Source organism: Panthera pardus, unplaced genomic scaffold, assembly GCF_024362965.1.
Source record: "Panthera pardus isolate Hobbes unplaced genomic scaffold, ASM2436296v1 HiC_scaffold_6, whole genome shotgun sequence".
NCBI lineage: Eukaryota > Metazoa > Chordata > Mammalia > Carnivora > Felidae > Panthera > Panthera pardus.
In genome coordinates this window covers 100127585-100147523 of record NW_026526991.1, presented here as the reverse complement: position 1 = coordinate 100147523, position 19939 = coordinate 100127585, and the positions used below count along the sequence as shown (strand labels likewise).

The 19939-nt window shown below is 45.6% G+C and overlaps 1 protein-coding gene across 1 annotated transcript; it reads left to right on the top strand.

Annotated features, from left to right (window-relative positions):
• Positions 1–202: 202 nt before the first annotated feature.
• LTBR (lymphotoxin beta receptor) lies at positions 203–7123 on the top strand. Its single transcript, XM_019464758.2, is given in 12 exon segments — positions 203–548; positions 666–762; positions 1019–1144; positions 1228–1380; positions 1747–1843; positions 1979–2070; positions 4802–4909; positions 5225–5250; positions 5823–6051; positions 6210–6427; positions 6429–6451; positions 6453–7123. Coding segments are annotated over 12 exon segments (1413 nt in total). The 5' UTR covers positions 203–431; the 3' UTR covers positions 6580–7123.
• The last annotated feature ends 12816 nt before the right edge of the window (positions 7124–19939 follow it).

Here is a 19939-nt window from a genome sequence, read left to right as displayed (position 1 = left end):
CACTGTCCACTGGCTCTGTGGCCCATTCCCACCTAGCGGTCCTCTCCTCCCGGCCAGGCTTCCGAAGAAGGGAGGAGGCCCGGTTCCGGCCCTGCTGCCCTCACGTGCTTTCCCGGCCGCCCCCTCCCGCCCTGCATCGGGGCGGCCAAGCCTGTTCCTCTTCCCCGATTGCGACAGCTGCCTCTGCTCCCAGCGCTCCCTGTCCCCGCCCCGAGGCCGGCTTGCTCCACTCCCACTTCCTGAGCCCGGCTCTTGGAGCCCTGGAGGCCAGGCCAGGCCCGGGCGCTCGGCCCCAGGGGCACGTCAGCCCGAGCCTTGTCCCAGACCCTGGGCTCGGGGGGGAGGTCGCTGCCACCACTGCCCGGGACGTGCAGGCCTCCCACCTACCCCCCAGGCCTCCACCCATCTGGCCGACTGGCCGACTGGCCGCCATGCGCCTGCCGTGGGCCGCCTCCCCCTGCGGCCTGGCCTGGGGGCCACTCGTCCTGGGCCTCTGCAGTCTCCTGGCAGCATCCCAGGCCCCACTGATGAGGGAGGGGCCGGCGCAGGTGGGTGAGGGCAGACTCGGAGGGGAAGCGGGGTCTGGGCAGCCCTCCCTCTAGTCCCTCTGCCCTCCCCAGGTGCCCCCTGGACAATTCTCCCCCCACCTCCATCTCCCCTTGAAGGCGCCCCCATACCACACGGAGAACCAAACGTGCCAGGACCGGGAAAAGGAGTACTACGAGCCCAAGCATCGGGTCTGCTGCTCCCGCTGCCCCCCAGGTGAGACCCGAGGGCCACAGGATGCCTGGGACGGGAGGTGGGTTACAGGGCACTCCAGCCCACCTTTACCGCCTCGGAGGGGAGACAGACACCATCTCCCCTGGAAAGGAGAGGCATTTCTCCTGCATCAGGAAAGCAGCCGGCCATCCGTCGGACGTGGCCCCCAAGAGGGCAGGGTCACACGGCAGGCAGGCAGCAGAGGTGAGGGTGGGAGCCCCGCTCCCCTGACACCCGGATCGCTTCGCTCACATCCTAGGCACACGTGTCTCAGTGGAATGCAGCCGCGGCCAGAACACAGTGTGTGCCATGTGCCCCGAGAATTCCTACAACGAGCACTGGAACCATCTCTCCTTCTGCCAGATGTGCCGCCCCTGTGACCAGAGTGAGTGGCCATGTACCCGGGGAGGCTGGGATCTCCTGGAGCGCAGCCCCTCCACCGAGCTCCCCTGTCTGTCTCTCCACCAGTGCTGGGCTTCGAGGAGACTGTGCCTTGCACCAGCAAACAGAAAACCCAGTGCCGCTGCCAGCCCGGAATGTTCTGCGTGCACTGGGACACCGAGTGTGTGCACTGCGAGCCACTCTCCAACTGCCCACCTGGCACCGAGGTGGAGCTCAAAGGTCAGAGGCCACCGTGGGCAGAAGGCGGGGAGGAGACTGGGTGCCAGTGATCTTGAATGGGGCCAGGAGCGTGTACTTCATCTGTAGGGAGCCCCCAGGTAGTTCTCTTTGACATAAAGAGCCTCCTCTCCCTCCCTGGGCTAAAGGCCCACAGAAGGGGTCTGCAGAGAAATGGAACGGGGACAGGGGACAGATTCGGGGCCTCAGAAGGAGGCTTCTCTCAGCTCAGGGAGGCTCGGGCCAGAGGAAGATCAGGAAAGGTGCTACGGGCAGGGAGGGCCATTCAGTGGGAATAAAGGAAACTCACAGCGTGGAGAGACGCCCCTTGCCCACTCACCCTGGCTGGCCTTGCTTTTCTCTTGCCAGATGAAGTCGGGGAGGCTAAGAGAAACTGTGTTCCCTGTAAGGCAGGGCACTTCCAGAATACCTCCTCCCCCAGGGCCCGCTGCCAGCCCCACACGAGGTGAGTGCACCCCCACCCTGTACTCCCACCATCCCAGAAGTCTCAGCTGCTGACCACCCTTATGCTCGCATGCATGGGCTAGCCTCCACTTCCAGCCCTGTGCCCGCTTGAATTGGGCTTCCCTTTCCTTCACAGGTGTGAGGAACAGGGTCTGGTAGAGGCAGTTCCAGGCACTGCCCAGTCTGACACCAGCTGCAGAAATCCACTCGAGTCCCCTGAGATGCCAGGTGAGGAGTCTGGGGCCCAGGGGCACATGGGGGGAATCTGGGAAAATGCCTTCATTTCTCCCAGCTAAAAAGATGGGGAAAAGATTAATCAATCCTTTTCTCTCAGAATTGGGGCAAGCAGAAAAGTTCCCTAAGGAAAAATTGGAGTATCCCTAGGCAAGCTTGATCTACACATTCTTTTTAAGTTATGTATTATACACATAACTTGTAAGTTACATGTACTATTATGCCAAGGAACACTCCTACCCTGAGATGTAATTGTAACTGACATTACTGTCCTCGTCTTGGACATGCCACCATCATATAACCCACTTACCAGACCAAAAATCTCTTTACTAGATTACACACTTTCATTATTAGAGAGTTCATCCCACATTTGACTGTTTTGTTTGTTTCTTTTCTGTGACATTGCTGGTTTCCTAGCCTAACAGATGATTAAGGGGTATTTCTAATAACTGTAAACATGATTAGCAGGGAGAGAGTTTATTAACTTTTTAAAAATTACCAAATATTTATAATTATGGCTTTCATTTATTGAGAGCTAGGGCATCAGGCACTCTGCCAGCACTTGACAATCACTAGCTCATGTAATCTTTTTAATGACCCTGTAAAGTACAGCTGACCCTTAACAACATGGGTTTCAACTGAGCGGGTCGCTTATATGTGGCTTTTTTTTTTTCAATCAATACGGAACATTACTATACATGTATTTTCTCTTCCTTATGAGTTCCTTAATAACATTTTCTTTTGTCTAGCTTACTTTATCACGAGAACACAGTATATAATACATAACATATAAAAGATGCATGAATCAAACTGTGTTATTGGTAAGATTTCTGGTCAACAGTAGACTATTTGTAGTTAAGGTTTGGGGGGAGTCAAAAGTTAGACGTGGATTTTCGACTACACGGGGGTCAGCGCCCCCAACCCCCACATTGTTCAAGGGTCAACGGTAGTTCTATTATTATCCTCACTGAGGACAGGAGGAAACTGAGGCTGAGAGGTTATGGGACTTGGCCCAGATCACTCACTGGTATCTGGTATTACAAAGACCTGTACTCAGTTCTTTCTTACTCCAGAGCGTGTACCATAATGCACGCACACCATAGAAAATTAGAAAATTCAGAGAAACAGGGGCACTGGGCTGGCTCGGTCAGTTAAGCGTCTGACTCTTCGGCTCAAGCCATGATCTCACAGTTTGTGAGTTCGAGCCCCTCATCCCTGCTTGGGATTTCTCTCTCCCTCTCTCTCTGCTCCTCCCCACTTGCACATGTGCTCTCTCTCAAAAAATAAATAAACACTAAAAATTTTTTTAAAAAAGAAAATTCAGAGAAGTAAAACTAAAAACCACTCACAGGACCATCACTTAGCATATCCACTCTTAACATTTTTTAATATATCCTGCCAGACATTTTTCAATGGATGTCTATATATAGAATTGGTTTTCTAAAAGTGGAGTCATTTGAATATTTTGTCACTTGATTTTTCATTCAGCTATATCATCTTTTTCCTTGTCCTCTTAGTACTTTTTAACCATGTATCAAATATACCTGGCACTTTAGAGCTGGAATTTTATTTTATTTTTTTAAATTTTTTTAATGTTTACTTATTTTTGAGAGAGAGAGAGAGAGAGAGAGAGAGCGAGCGCACGAGCCAGGGAGGGGCAGAGAGAAAGGGAGACACAGAATCGGAAGCAGGCTCCAGGCTCTGAGCTGTCAGCACAGAGCCTGATGCGGGGCTTGAACTCACGGACCGAGATCATGATCTGAGCCAAAGTCAGACGCTTAACGAACTGAGCCACCCAGGCGCCCCTAGGGCTGGAAATTTAGACAGTAGGTACCAAACCCCCCTCATTGTATCTTTGAGGAGACTGATGCTCCAAGAGGTAGAATGGCTTAAAAAGTCACCCAACTGGGCCGGGACACAGACATCTCAGACGCCAGGTCCAGTTTTTTCCCACACCTCCCATTCTGTGCTCCCTCAGGCCCTAGGTTTAGGTGGATCAGAAAGGGCCAGCTCCCAGTATACAAATGTCCAAGTCTTCCTGACCTTCCCCAGGTACAGCTGATGGGTACTCTAGACTCTTCTGTGAAAGACAGAAATTATCCACTGCTACACACCAAGACCTGAGAATCCCAGCTCCCAGCCTCCCTTCCCTCCCCTCCTGGAGCCTGCCTTGAGCCAGGGGATGGAGACTTTGCAAGCCCCACTCCCCCACCCCTGTAAACACCCCCACAGAGACAGAGGGGCAATCTCAGCTCCTATAGCAGCCTCTCTCTAAGATGGTCACGTCCACAGAAATGTGGCTCTACCCTGTGGCCCGAGTCTGCTTACAAACCCAAGTCCCACCTTCCCTGTACTGCCTTCCACCGCCACTTCCAACCCTGGAAAACCAAGTGCCCACACTCCTGTCCTCACCCACAAGACTGCCCCCGTCCTTGGTCTCTACATGGTGGCCACCATCCATGCCCTCCAGAGATCTCCACCCTCGCTTGAGTTTCCCCCGGCAGTCAGGAGGGCCTGCCCCAGTCCAACTTAGTTCCCCTTCTCTGTAACCCAAGGGAAGTTTCTCCAATTCTGCCTTTAGGAACTGCAGTGGGTCTAGAAGGGAAAAGCTGCTGCCGCCCCTTTTCTCTGAGTTGTCCAGAGGACCAGAAAGCTGTTCCTTAGCTTCCCTCCCCTTCTACCCTTCCTGGGGTCGTCACGGCTGTCCCGTCTGCTGTCCTGGCAGGAACCGTGCTGGTGCTGGCCATCCTGCTGCCGCTGGCCTCTCTCCTGTTCCTCACCACGGTCCTGGCCTGCTCCTGGAAGAGCCACCCCTCTCTCTGCAGGAAGCTGGGTAGGAAGGAGCTGGATGCTGGCAGGGACGCAGGCCTGGCCGGCTGTCCGTCCCCACCTGATGGGGAAGGGGGTTTGGAGGGAACAGTCAGCTTCCTCAGGGCTAACCCTTCTGTCCCTCCACACCCTTAAGACTCCCAGTGCCTGCCCTCAGCATGGACATCATCTCCATCCAGCACCCCCATTCTGAGGCTGGAGATAAGGGCAAAGATAGCGTGTTCCTTCTGTGACCCCAGGGTGGGGAGCAACATCGTGGTGTGGGGGAAGGGTGAAAGCCATACCGGAGGCTCCACACCCTTTTAATTTTCCATTGCAGGATCCCTGCTCAAGAGGCGTCCAGAGGTAATGGGGGAGGCTGAGAAGGCCACAAGGAGGGGTAGACGGGGATACATGAACAGGTGGGGTAGGCAGGATAAGAGTGTGCAGGCTTCAGTGTTCATTCAGCTAATAACTGATTGCGTATACCATGTGCCAGATACCATTCTGGGCACCACGGATATAGCAGTGGGCAAAACAAAGTACCTACCCTCCTGGAGTTACATGCCAGCGGAGCAAGAATAAAGTTAGACAAACATTTATCAGGTAGTGATAATTGGTAAATAAAGCATGGTAGTAGGACAGTGAATGACAGTGGCAAAGGATGGGGGTATGTTATCTTAGAGTGGACAGAGAGGGCCTCTCTGATAAACAGATATTTGAGCAGAGAGCTGAAGAAATGAGGGAGACAGCCATCAGAATATCTGGGGGAAAGTGCCCCAGGAAGAGGGACATCAAGTGCAAAGGCCCTGTGGCAGGGAGCAAGAAGTGGAAGAGAGAACAATGAGCTGCCTAAGCATGGGGTGGGGTGTGGGAATTAAAGAACGATGGAGTCTGAGGCCCATGTCATTGGTTGATTCTCTGCCTCTCTCCTGCAGGGAGAGGAATCAAATACTGCTGATGGAAGTTGGGAACCTCCAAGGGTCAATCCACATTTCCCTGACCTGGTAAAGCCACTTCTGCCCTTCTCTGGAGACTTGGCCCCGGCCTCGGCCAGGCTCCCAGCGACCCCAGGCTTGGAGGAAGAGGTGCTACAGCAGCAGAGTCCTCTAAGCCAGGCCAGGGAGCTGGAGGCTGAGCTCCCAGAGCAAGGCCAGGTGGCCCATGGTGAGCATGGGGCAGGCAGGAGGGAGAAGAGGGGGCATGGAAGGGTGGGGTGGGAGGATGGTGTGCAAGAGGAGAAAGTGAGCCAGACAGAAGCAGAGCAAAACAGAGACTCCAACAGCTAGCCGTCGGCCCCTCTCACTCTGCTTCCCTTCCCACAGGTACCAACGGCATTCATGTCACCGGCGGGTCTGTGACTGTCACTGGCAACATCTACATCTACAACGGGCCAGTACTGGGGGGAGCACGGGGCCCTGGAGACCCCCCTGCTCCCCCAGAACCTCCATACCCCACCCCTGAAGAGGGTGCCCCAGGCCCCCCCGGGCTCTCTACACCCTACCAGGAGGATGGCAAAGCTTGGCACCTGGCTGAAACAGAGACACTGGGGTGCCATGCCCTCTAACAGGGCCACGGACCCAATTTGTCCCCCATGCCTCTTGGTGTCTGGGAAAAGCCAGGAGAAGGGAGGTGCAAGAGCATCTTCTCCCTGCGGCTGCCCTACCACACAGGACTGACAGAGGGCCTGGATAGGGCCCCTGAGAGGCAGACCCTGAGGGGCCGGGCCTGAGACGCATCTCTGAGAGCAGGGCCGGGCACTGGCTGGGTATGTACGTGCCACAAGACTCTCACCGCCTCCTGTGCAGGCCTGAGACTTCACTGCAGACCCTCCTGCCCGCCGGGGCTGCACTGGCCTGGCTTCGGGCACGGACAGGGCAAACAATGCTAACTGCTGCCCGCCACAGCATTCTGCACCCTAAGCAGGGCACAGAAGGAGGACAGCCACATGGCCACTTGCAAGGACATCAGCGGGACCTCCAGCAGATTCGTGGTGCTCATCCCCAAGCTTCAGAGGCCCTTTGAGAGCCCACACTTCACATGGACTGAAGTAGACCCTGTAGAAGATGGAGTTACATGGAGGACCACCCCTCCCCTCTCCTCCTAGAAAGGGAGTCACTAAAAACTGGGGGTTTGGATACAGTTACTAGGTAGAAGGGAGAGTTTTGGAGGGAGAGGAAAACAGCAAGTGTATTTATAAATTGTAACCACATGCAAATAAAGAGGAGATCGAGACCTAGGTCACTCATTTTCTTGGGGTTTACATAGAAACACTATTGCATTGGGGCAATGTGAAAGGCAAAGGTCAAAACATTAAAATATAATCCTACAAAGGTATTTCAATGAGAGGCTGGTGTCTGTAATTCAGGTGATAACTGTATTAGCCAGCCATCCCTGACAAGGTGCCAGATGGTGTTCTAAATGCTTTACAATAGAGGTGCCTGAGTGGCTCAGTTGGTTAAGCGTCTGACCCTCAATGTCAGTTCAGGTCATGATCTCACGGTTCATGAGATCAAGTCCCACGTCTGCTGTCAGTGCGGAGCCTGCTTGGGATTCTCTCTCCCTCTCTCTGCCCCTCCCCTACACACGCGAAGGATCTCTCTCTTTCTCCCAAAATAGATAAATAAACATGAATAAGTAAATAAATGCCTTATAATATTAACATATGTTACCCTCACAACATCTCTCTGAGATAGATAGTATTACTATTCCCATTTAACTATTGGGGAAACTGAGTCACAGACAGGGTAAATGACTTGCCTAATTCAGCTGCAAATGGCAAAGCTGGATTTGCACCCCATTAGGCCGTAGAGGCCTCTCGGGTAAAAACTTCACACACCATACCCCTACAGAGTTTCTCCGAACAGGGGTTTAAAAATGGGCTGGTTTTCTCAAATAATCAGACCTGCTTCGTGTTCTGCAGGCATATTCAATCTCAGCCAACTCTCCTACCCGCAGCCACAACGCAAAGTGAAAGAGTGTTCTTTCCACAAGGCCAAAGGGAAAGATACGCACATTAGCCCTAAAATGTGAAATATTCTTCCCATTCTGTTGGGGAGGAGATCTGGGCCAGCCTCCTTCCACTCGCAAGGCACACTCATGATTTTTCCTTGTTTATTCTCTTTTGCCTTATTTAATTTTTCTCAAATAGAACTTTAAATCTCCTCAAGCTCTATTATTAGAAAACGTCTGGGCCCAGAATTTGTCTACCTCACTGCCTGGTAGAGACAACCTGAACTTGAACAATTGGGAGGAAAGCAGCTGCCAGCGGACAGATCCTTCCATAAAAGGCCACCGTCTAGGTCTGATGTTGAGAACACTGTTGCTGGGGCTCATCAAGATGGTGTGGCTACAGGGACCATCTGATCCGACTGAGTGGATGGGTTATTTAAGGTTGACCATGGAAACATTAGATCCAAATTCCTTTCTTGACAAGTAAGTCATCATGAGCTATATCTTCACGAGTTAATGCCCCACTCGGCCAGTATGCCAGAGCCAGACAACATGAATCCTTAATAATCGTTCAAGGTATTTAGATTTAAAATATATATATATATATATATATATATATATATATATATACAGTTTTCAACAAAATAAGAGGAGGAAACATCTTTTAAAGAAATGGTGCTGAGGCCCAGTCCTAGGTGACACCATTCAAATTTAGGACTATATCAGCCCGTGTTAATTTGTTAGGGCTGCCATAACAAAGCCCAGCAGACTGGATGGCTTAAAGAACAGGACGTTATTCTCTCACAGTTCTGGAGGCTAAAAGTCCAAGATCAAGGCGTCAGCAGGACTGGTTGCTTCTGAGGTCTCTGTCCTTGGCTAGCGGGATAGCTGTCTTCTCCCTGAGTCCTCACATGGTTCTGGCTTTTGTATGGTCTGCATCCTAATCTCCTCTTCTTATAGAGACACCAGTCAGATTGGATTAGGGCCCACCCTAATGACTTCACTTTAATTATCTCTCTCTCTTTCTTTTCTTTTTCTTTTTTTTTTAATTTGAGAGAAACAGAGAGAGAAAGAATCCCAAGCAGGCTCTGCGCTCTACACTGAGCTCAGTGTAGAGCCCGACACAGAGCTTGATCCTGGGATCATGACCTGAGCTGAAATCAAGAGTCAGATGCTCAACCAACTGAGCCTCCCAGGTGCCCCCAATTTAATTATGCCTTTAAAGACAATCTCCAAATACAGTCACATTCTCAGGTACTAGGGCCTAGGACTTCAACGTATGCATTTCAGAGGACATAATTCACCCTATAGCACTGCCCATGCTTATCTATGTTGTCCTTGGGTAATTAAGTTTTTTTTTTTTTCCAAAAGATGGAGTGGTTCACATTGACAGCTGTGATGAATTCTTTCTGCAACATACGCAACAGACTTCCATACCTTTCCTAGAAACAGACCCTTATTTCTGTACTAGGGCAGAGAGTCCATGATATTAGGAAGGGAGGCCCCTTCCCCAATCACAAGAGCCAATAAGCCCATTACCTTTTGCCAGGTTTAGGATGGGCATGAGATCCACTTCTGACCAATGACATGTATAGTGAAGTCTTCCTTCCCAGGACAAAAAACATCATAAGTTTTTGGCTTCCCTTGTCCCTCCTTTCGTGTTTGGGGAATGTTTGTGTGAGAACATGATGCCTATCTTGCTATCTTGCTTGGGGCAGCCATCTTGCTGTCATGAAGGAAAGGTCATGGAGTTAAAAAGCGAATCCTCTGAGGATGGAGGTGTTGGAAGAAAAGAAAAGAACATGGTTCATGAGGCATTCTTTTTTGTGTAAACCAGAGTAAGTTAAGTTTTCTTTTTCTTTTTTAATTTTAACTTTATTTATTTCCTTTCTTGGGGTAGGTAATTTATTCACATGGCTCAAAATTCACAAAGTATCAAAAAGTAAATGGTGAAATGTCTCTTCCACTCCTGACCCTCAATCACCAACTTGCCCTCCCTGGAAGCAAACAATGTTACTGTTTCTGATGCTTTTCCAGAGGTAATTTACAAATATGTACACATATATTCCCTTCCTCTTTTTTCCACAAATGGTAGCACATTTTCTGTATATCCTTCCCCAGCCTTTTTCATGTATCAAATTAGCTTGGCCATAATTACATATCAGTATCAAAAAGCTTCCTCCTTAATTTTTATATCTGCATCTGCATAGTATCCCATTATATGGCTGCTCCATTTAACTAGACTTCTTTGAGGCTTTTTAATTCACTTCCAATCTTTACTATTAAGAACAATTCTGGGTGCCTGGGAAGCAGGTTAAGCATCCGACTTCCACTCAGGTCGTGATCTCACGGTTCCTGAGTTCCAGCCCCGAGTCAGGCTCTGTGCTGACAGCTCAGAGCCTGGAGCCTGCTTCAGATTCTGTGTCTCCTTCTCTCTCTGCCCCTCCCCCACTTGAGCTCTGTCTTTCTCTCTCTCTCTCTCTCTCTCTCTCTCTCTCTCAAAAATAAGTAAATGTAAAAAAAAATGAAAAAAAAGAACAATTCTACAATAGTAAACTATGTCATTTTGCACATGTGGGAATATTGCTTTCAAAAAATGCTAGAAATAAAATTTGGTGTCAAAAAAATTGGGGATCACAGGCAGATATATTTTATTTTGATAAATATTACCAAATTGCCGTCCATAGAGACAGAACATCAACTATTTTTAAGAGTGTCCATTTCCATGTGCAAACACCAACTTTGGTGTGTTATCAAACATTTGAGGTCATCAAGGTGAAAAATGTTAGCTCAGTGTAATTTTTGTTTGCATCTTTTTTTAAAGTTTATTTTGAGAGTGAGAGAGAGAGAGAGAGAGAGAGAGAGAGAGGAGGAGGGGCAGAGAGGAGAGACAGAATCCCAGGCAGGCTCCGTGCTGCCAGCAAAGGCAGAGCCCAGCTCAGGGCTCAAACTCATGAACTGTGAGACCATGAGCTGGGCTGAGATCAAGAGTTGAGATTAAGAGTCCAATGCTGGGGCGCCTGGGTGGCTTGGTCAGTTAAGCATCTGACTTCGGGACTTCGGCTCAGGTCATGATCTCACAGCCCGTGAGTTCGAGCCCCGCGTCGGGCTCTGTGCTGACCGCTCAGAGCCTGCAGCCTGTTTCAGATTCTGTGTCTCCCTCTGTCTCTGCCCCTCCCCTGTTCATGCTCTGTCTCTCTTTGTCTCAAAAATAAATAAACGTTGAAAAAAAAATTTTTTTTTAAAGAGTCCGATGCTTAACCAATTGAGCCACGCAGGCACCTCTTATATGCATTTCTTATTGTGACTGACAATTTTCATTTCATTGTGAGTGAACATTTTCATTACATTAGAGTCATTTGTAAACTACTTTCCACTGTCTGTTCATCTCTCTTACTATTTTTCTGTTGGGCAATTTTCAAATGTAATCTTGCTATCTCCCAAATCACCTATTGAACAATGATTTTTTTTTTCTTCACTAACTGGAAACACTACCATTATCATAAACCAGGTTTGTGTAAGAACTTGAGTTTACTTCTGGATTTTCAAGTCTCCTCTTCTGATCTTTTTAATTTGCTAGTTCCACAGTCTTTCCATTTTTTAGCTTTATATTTTAATATATATCAGAGCTCCTTTTAATCTCCTTTTTTAGAATGTTCCTGATTATATTTTCTTATTTCTTTTTCCAAATGAACTTTAAGATCAGCTTATTTAGTAACCCTCCCCCAAAAAACTTCTATTGGTATTTGTATTGAGCCTTACCAAACTTCTAGATTACTCAGAACTAACATTTTCCTGGTACTAGTCTTCCTTTCAAAAACATGGTAACTTTTTTTTTTTTTTAAACATTTATTTGTTTTTGAGACAGAGAGGGAGAGAGTGTGAGTGGGGATGGGGCAGAGAGAGAGGGAGACACAGAATCTGAAGCAGGCTCCAGGCTCTGAGCTGTCAGCCCAGAGCCTGATGTGGAGCTGGAACTCACGAACCATGAGATCATGACCTGAGCTGCAGTCAGATGCCCAACCGACTGAGCCAACTAGGCGCCCCGAACATGGTAACTTTCTGTGTATCGATTCCTTTTGTATCCCTCAGTAGTGTTTTAATGTTCAATTTTTTTAAAAATATAGATCTTGAGTATTTCTTGTTAAGTTCATTCCTAGGTGTTTTATCTGTGTGTCATGGAAATGAGATCTTTTCTTAGTTTGTTTTTTTTTTTTTTTTTTTACCCAGCTACCTACTCAATTCTCTTCTCATCTATAATAGTTTTTCATTTGATTCTCTTACACTATCACCTATAATAAATAATATGAAATTAATCTCTGCTGTCTAATTTTTATACTTCTAATACATTTTAATCTTGTCTAAATACATTGCCTAGTACCTTTACAACAGTGTTAAATAGTAATGGCATTAATGAACATCATTGTCTTGATCCTGATTTTAATGAAAATGTCCCCTTTCAGCAGAAGTTACAATAGATGTGTTTATTTTATTATGCTAAGGAAGTACCCATCCGTATTTCACTGAAGTTTTAAATTAACAATGGATATTGAATTTTTACAAGAGGAAAACAAATGTCATTTAAAATTCTGCAGAGATGATTACACCACTTTTCTCCTTAAATCTATCAATCTGATGAATTGCATAAGTCAGTTTCCTAATACTAAACTATCTTTACTTTTCTGGAATAACCCACACTTGATCTTGTTGTTTTCTTTTAATGTACCTTTGGGATCCTGTTTGCTAATATTTTATTCAGATTCTCATAAATGAGCTGGGCCTGTACTATTAGTCTATTTTATGTTCTTCATTGCTTTATAATTATATTTATATTTCTGACATAACAGTTCATCCTTAAGGAATTATACCTTAGAGTTAATTTAGTTTAATATCTAGGATGGCCAACCTTTCACCTTCCCCCACCCCAGTGTCAACACGTCCCCCACCCATGCTGCTGCTCAGCACAGAGCCGTGCCATTCATGTTAGATCTTTTTTCTAGGCATCTGTTCATTTTTATGTGCTTATCATGAAAAGATTTACTTGTACAAGTAACATACCTCTGATATCCTCAACTTATGAACTGACCTTCAAAACACCTGTTTGAGGGGCACCTGGGTGGCTCAGTTGGTTGGGCGTCCGACTTCGGCTCAGGTCATGATCTCATGGTTTGTGAGATCGAGCCTCACGTCCGGCTCTGTGCTCACAGCTCAGAGCCTGGAGCCTGCTTCTGATTCCGTGTCTCCTTCTCTCTCTGCCCATCCCTCGCTGTGCTCTCTCTCTGTCTCTCAAAAATAAATGTAAAAAAAAAAATTTTTTTAAACCAAAAAACACCTGTTTGATAAAGGGGCTTGTCCAGTAAAATAGGGTGATTCACGCAGAAGCCATTCCAGAGCAATAAGACCTCAAAAAGGCAATTATTTTTACACTCAAGGCCTAAAGCCTCCCTTTGGATTAGTCCATTTATAAAAGCTCTATCAGCATTGTCCAACAGAACCTTCTGTAATGATAAAAATCATTAATTGTGTTGTCCAATATGGTAGGTGCCAGTCACATCTGGCTAATGAATGCTTGACATGGGATTAGTGCAATGGAAGAACTGAATCTTAAATTTAATTTTATTGTATTTTTTAAAGATTTTTTTTTACCTTTTTTTTTATGTTTATTTATTTTGAAAGACAGCCATGTGCCAGCAAGCGGGGGAGGGGCAGAGAGGGAGAGAGAGAATCTTAAGCAGGCTCCCTCCCTAGTGCAGAGCCCGACAGAGGTCTCAGTCTCATGACTGTGAGATCATGACCTGCATGATCCACCCAGGATCCTGATCCACCCAGGATCCTGAGCCACCCAGGTGCCTGTTATTCTTTTTTATTTCACATTTTATTAAGTCATAAGATACATAAGGTAAAGTACATAGACTGTACTGATCTTAAGTGTATAACCTGAAGAACTATTACATATGTACAGACTCATGTTGCCATCCCAGAAAATCCAGAACATTTTTAGTACCCTAGAAGAAGACATCACATCCCTCCCCCCTCAGTAATCCTTACTGCTTGGGTCTCAGTTACTATTCTGGGAGACATACAATACATTTGAGATACAGGATATCTCCAGAGATATTCACTATTTAATTTAATGACTTACCCCGAGCCATTAGTCTTTCCTATGCTTGAACTACATATAAATGGAATCATGTCATATTAACCATTTTGTGTCTGACTTCTTTTAATCAATATCCTGTTTTTGAGATGTATCCTTGTTGTTGCTAGCATCAGATGCTTGGTTTCTTTTTTAAATTGTCTCATTGTAGTATTCCACTATATAAATACACCTAAATTTATCCAATCTCTTGGTTCTTTTTGACTTGTCTTGTTTCAAATTTTCAGCAATTGTGAATAAAGTTATTACAAATATTCTTGTACATGTCTTTTTAGAGACACTCATTTTTCTTCAGTATATACTTAGACGTAAAATTGCTAAATCATAAGGTAGAAATATGTATAGTTTTAGTTAATACAGCTAAAACATTTCTAAAATGATGCAATTTACAATCCCCCCCTGCAATCCATGAGCGTTCCGTTGCTTCACATATTTACCCAAACTTGGGATTGTCATTCACCTTTATATTAGCCACTTTAGGACATCTGGGTGGCTCAGTCGGTTTAGCGTCTGACTTCGGCTCAGGTCATGATCTCACGGTTCGTGAATTTGAGTCCCTGTGCTGTCAGGACAGACCCCACTTCAGATCCTCTGGCCCCCCCTCTCTCTCTGCCCATCCCCTGCTCCCACTTTCTCTCTCTCACAATACATAAACTTAAAAAAGATATCAGCCACTTTAATGAGTATATTTCTCACCGTGGGGTTTCTTTTCTTATAAAATTATTTACTTTGGAATAATTATAGAACTACAGAAAAGTTGCAAAGATAGTAACTTTGCAGAGAGTTTTGTTATCCCTTCACCCAGCTTCCTTTATTTTAATATCTTACATACTCATGATTTGTTAATTAAAACTAAGAAATTAACATTGTTAATACTAATTAAGCTATAGACTTCATTCAGATTGCACTAGGTTTTCCCTAATGTCCTTTTACTGGTCCAGGATCCAATCCAAGTTACTACATTCTATTTAGTGGTCATGACCCTGTAGTCTTCTCTGAAAAACCATTTCTTTCCTTGTTTTCTTCCCTCATTTTTTCCTTGTCAGTTTTGAAGAGTACTAATCTGTTACTTTACAGGATGTCCTTCACTTTGGGTTTGTCTGATGTTTTCTCATGATTAGAAACTGTCAAACCGCCCTTCCGCATGCCTATAGTATACCCTTTGGTATTTCTTCCTGCAGTGAGAGTTCCGTTGTTCCATCCCATGGGGTGGTGGTGGTGGTGATTTTTAGCAATTCTGGAAGGTGAACACTGGCACCTCATTGTGATTCTAACTGTGTTTCTCTATGACAAATGTTGACCATCTTTTCATATGCTTACTTGCCACCCATATATCTTATTTGTTGAAGAGCCTTTTTACATCTTTTGCCCATTTTTAAATTGGGTCAGTTGTTTTTCTTATCACCCTTAAGAATTCTTTATGTATTCTGGATGCAAGTCTGTTATCAGATATGCGATCCGCAAATATTTTCTCCTAGCCTGTGGTTCGCCTGTTTATTCTCTTAACATATCTGTCACAGAGCAAAGTTTTTCAATTCTGATATGGTCCACTTTGTCAATTTTTTTACTTTTATGGGTTGCATTTTTTAAAGTAATCTATACACCGAACATGGTGCTCAAACCTACAACCCCAAGATCAAGCTTCGCACACTCCACTGACTGAGCCAGCCAGGTGTCCCCATGGATTGCGTTTTTGATGTAGTATCTGAAATCTGATCACCAAGCCCAAGGTCCACCCAGAGTTTGTCTTGTGTTTTCTTCTAGATATTTTGCCATTTCACTATTTAAATTTAAGCTTATGAGCCATTACTTTTGGTGTAATGTGTTGTGGTATGTGTGTAATTTTTTTTTTACATACAAATGTCCACTTGCTCCCGCACCACTTGTTGAAAAGACTGTTCTTTCTGCATTAAGTTGTCTTTGTACCTTTGTCAAAAATCAGTTGATGATATTTGTGTGGATTTATTTCTGAGCTCTCTGTTGGTACCTCTGGCCTATGTGTCTACCCTTTTGCTGATACCGCACTGTCTTGATGACCGTAGTTTCCTAATAAGTCTTGAAATTGGGTAGTGTAATTTCTCCAGCTAGCATTCTTTTTTTAGTTCCTTTCAGTTCCTTTTCTTTTCTGTATAAATTTTAGAATCCATTGCCAATTTCTAAAAAAAAAAAATTTAAAAATTTAAAAAAGAGGCCTGCTGTGATTTTGATTGAGGATGCATTGACTCTATAAATCAAACTGGGGAGAAGTAACATCCATACAATATTGAATTTTCCAATCCACGTACACAGTATATCTCTCCATTTATTTACATCTTTGTTGATTTATTTTATTAGTGTTCTGTAGTTTTCAGTAGACAGATCCTGCCCGTACTTTATTATATTTTTACTTAAGTACTTAAGTGTGTGTTGGGGGGGAGGACTATTATAAATCATATTTTTTTAATTTCAAAGTCTAATTGTCTATTGCTGATATATGGAAATATGATTGACTTCTGTATACTGGCCTTGTATCCTACAAACTTGCTAAACTTACTTATTCTAGGAATATTCTTGTAGCTCCTTTGGGATTTTTATACAGACAACTATGTCATTGTCAAACAAAGATAGTTTTATTTCTTCCTTTCCAATCTGTAAAACATTTATTTTCTTGGGGCGCCAGGATGGCTCATTCAGTTGAGCGACCAACTCTCGGTTTCAGCTCAGGTCATGATCTCTCAGTTGGTGTGTTTGATCCCTGCGTTGGGCTTTGCGCTAACAGCTTGGGATTCTCCGTCTCCCTCTCTCTCTTCCCCTCCCCAGCATGCACGCACTCTTTCTCTGACTCTCTCAAAAATAAATAAATAAACAAACATTAAAAAACAACAACAACAAAACTTTCTACCCAAAAATGTTGGGTCTCCCTATACTGGGGTTAAATGAGAGGCAGTCACATCTAGATGTAACTTAGTCTGACTATGCCACAAGACCTCCCACAGCCTTCCTTGTCTCAGGGTGTGGCCATTCTCCAGGGGAAGTCGAACCCACCAGGTGATGCCCGTTACTTTAATCCCTTCAAGGCTCGTTGTTTTTCCCTATTTTGCTTAGCTTTCTATCCACATATTTATCTATCCACAAAACTATCCATATTTAGCTTTCTATCCACAAAAACAAGGGTGATATGTATTTGTGCATTCCGCCATTATATTGTCAGTTATAACCAGGGAAACTTTCTAAGAATTTGATCAAGATTTAGTTACACAACCATCTGCCTGAGTTACTCTCAGGATGATATGCAATGATTTGTTCATTTGATGTGATATCTCTTTGCCTACTGTTGGACACTATGGGCTATAACGTGCATCCCTTGGTCTGAAGAAATGTTACTCAGTGGCCCAAATTGGTACAATGTCTTCTGTACCAGTCCTTTAATAGCATTTTAAGTGTTTGGGTCTACTACCAAGAATGCAAAGCCCAGTCCAGCCTGTCTATTCCTCTTAGGACCCACTTATCGTCCCCCGGACCTACCAGCACTGGTCCAATGTAGTCCGCATGTCAGCTGTGTGCAGGGCCATCCTCCCGGGGGCATCTTTCCCAGCGCCATCTGCAGTCTTTCTCTCTCTTGTTAGCATTTTGTGCCTCAAAAAGTGCGAGAGGAATATGTCTAGATTCAGCCCACCTCTGTATTGCTTCAGCACCCACGTGTCCACCCATTTCATAAAACTAGGTGGCCACCTCAAGGGAGTGCACCAAAAGGTCTACCTGGTGGTTTCCATCACCTTGTAAATCTGGAAGGAAGTTTGTCCAATGGGCATCAACATGCCCTGCTTTAATGTGTCCCTTAAATCCCCAGAGTGATTTCCACATGGCTTCACCCTATTCAGGCAGCCCCTTAATAGTCCAGTTTTTGCTTGCCCAGCTACCTTGACCACATGGCCAGGCTGTTGGCTACTGCCCATGAGTCCATAAAAACCCAAACACAGGGGTTTTTAACCAATGTTCAATACTTCATCACAGCTAGACAACAGCACGCAGTTCAACCCATTGAGAGACGACCTTCTACCAGTCTTTCCATCTGACAGTCTTAACACAGCAGCTTTTCAAACAGGATACTGGCCATGCATTTTGGAACCACCATCAATTTCCATCCTGACTTCCAATTCCATCAATTACCGCACCTGCATATCCGCCTACTCCAATCTTAGCTCCTGTTAAACTTCACCAACAGGTTGTGAATTCCCAGTGCACCTGGCTCCTGTGTCAAGGACATACTTCCATATATCAAAGGTAATGTCATATTCAGCAGGTGAACATCCTGGCCATCACAAAGCCAATCCCACATGGCTTGTGTATGAAACATAGCTGCTTCATCTGGGGTGTTCCACTTGGCATTTATAGGGGACTTTGGGTAGTCCATCTTCTCAGGATAAACACGCCTTCCAGTGGTTTCTGTCTAGTCCACCATGCTGGCTGTTGCCTCTTGAATAATCTCTTGTGGATTCCTGGATCATGTATCTCCACCTTCTATTTTTCAAGGATGAGCTGTAAGTCCTGTATCAATCCAAACATGCTCTTCCACTCTGCAGCATTCAAAACCAAGGACACAGCCCCCAAATTAATTACTCTCACAATCCATTTCAGTAAAAGTTCTTCAGGGAACCAATGATAGCAATCTACAAAATAAGACAACTCCTTCACACTATGCTTCTGGCTTCAGTAGTGTCTTGATTTTGTCTTCCCCCCATCTTGACAACCTTCGTGGTAAGCAGAGGCCTTAGAGCATAATTTTCCCCTTGTAGGCTGCTTTGAGGCTAGAGGCTAAAGCTCAGACTTTGGGACTAGTGGCTAAAGCTCGTGATCCACCATCAAGGTCTGACCCACCACTTTCTTTTACTTTCACTTTGGCTCTTACAGATAATAACCAGGGGACTGTACATTTAGCATGCTTCTCATTATTTTGCACTTCTTTACATATCTAATAAGCCAACTCCTTGAGAATCAAATCCAGCACCATTTCTGGATCATAACTGATCTCAGCACAGCTGTAGTTTCAGACCATGAGGGACTAAGTGGCCATCCAGGAATCAAAGCTTCCTTATTCCCTGCCTTTTCTTACTTTCTCTTCCCAAACCGTAAGTTTCTGTGAACCATGGCTGTTTTAGCAAATCCCACTTGTCTGACACCAGTTAGTAGGATCTGTTTCTACTCACAACACTGGTGAAATGTATGGGTTTTCCACACCAAGAAATTCTCCAATTCTCTGCAGATACTGACTTAATGTCCTACAATTTAACTCAATTTTGACACTAGCTACACAGAGCTAGTAGGTTACATACACTTCTGTCCAACTTGTCCACAAATCAGGGGCTCCCAAGACACCCCCCCCCTTCAACTACAATAATTTGCTATAACACCTTAATGGAACTCAAGGAAATACCTTACTAACTAGTAACAGGTTTATTACAAAGGATATTATAAAGGATACAAGTGAGCAACCAGATAAAGAGGTACCTAGGGCAAGGTCTGGAAGAGTCCAGACCTTGGGAGCTTGGGGTGCCCATGGATGCATTCACCAACCTGGAAGCTCTCTGAACCCCATAGTTTAGAGATTTTTATGGAGGCTTCATCATGTAAGCAGAATGGGTTATTAACTCTATCTCTACCCTCCCCCGCCCCGCCCTAGAGTAAGGGTGGGTAAGGCTGAAAGTTCCAAGCTTCTAATCGTGGCTTAATCTTTCTAGTAACCAGTTCCTACCCTGAAGCTATGAAGGAACACACCAAGAGTCACGACTTTAACACGAAACATACTTGAGAGGCAGCAAGTGCAGGAGGCCGGTAGGTCGGGTGTGCGCACAGGCTGTAGGTCGGGTGTGCGCACAGGCTAAGGGCGCTGCGACTCCTGCCGGCGGGTCTGCCTCTGGGTGAGTGCGCGCCTGGTGGCGTTTCCTGTTCTCTCCCCCGTGTGGCTGC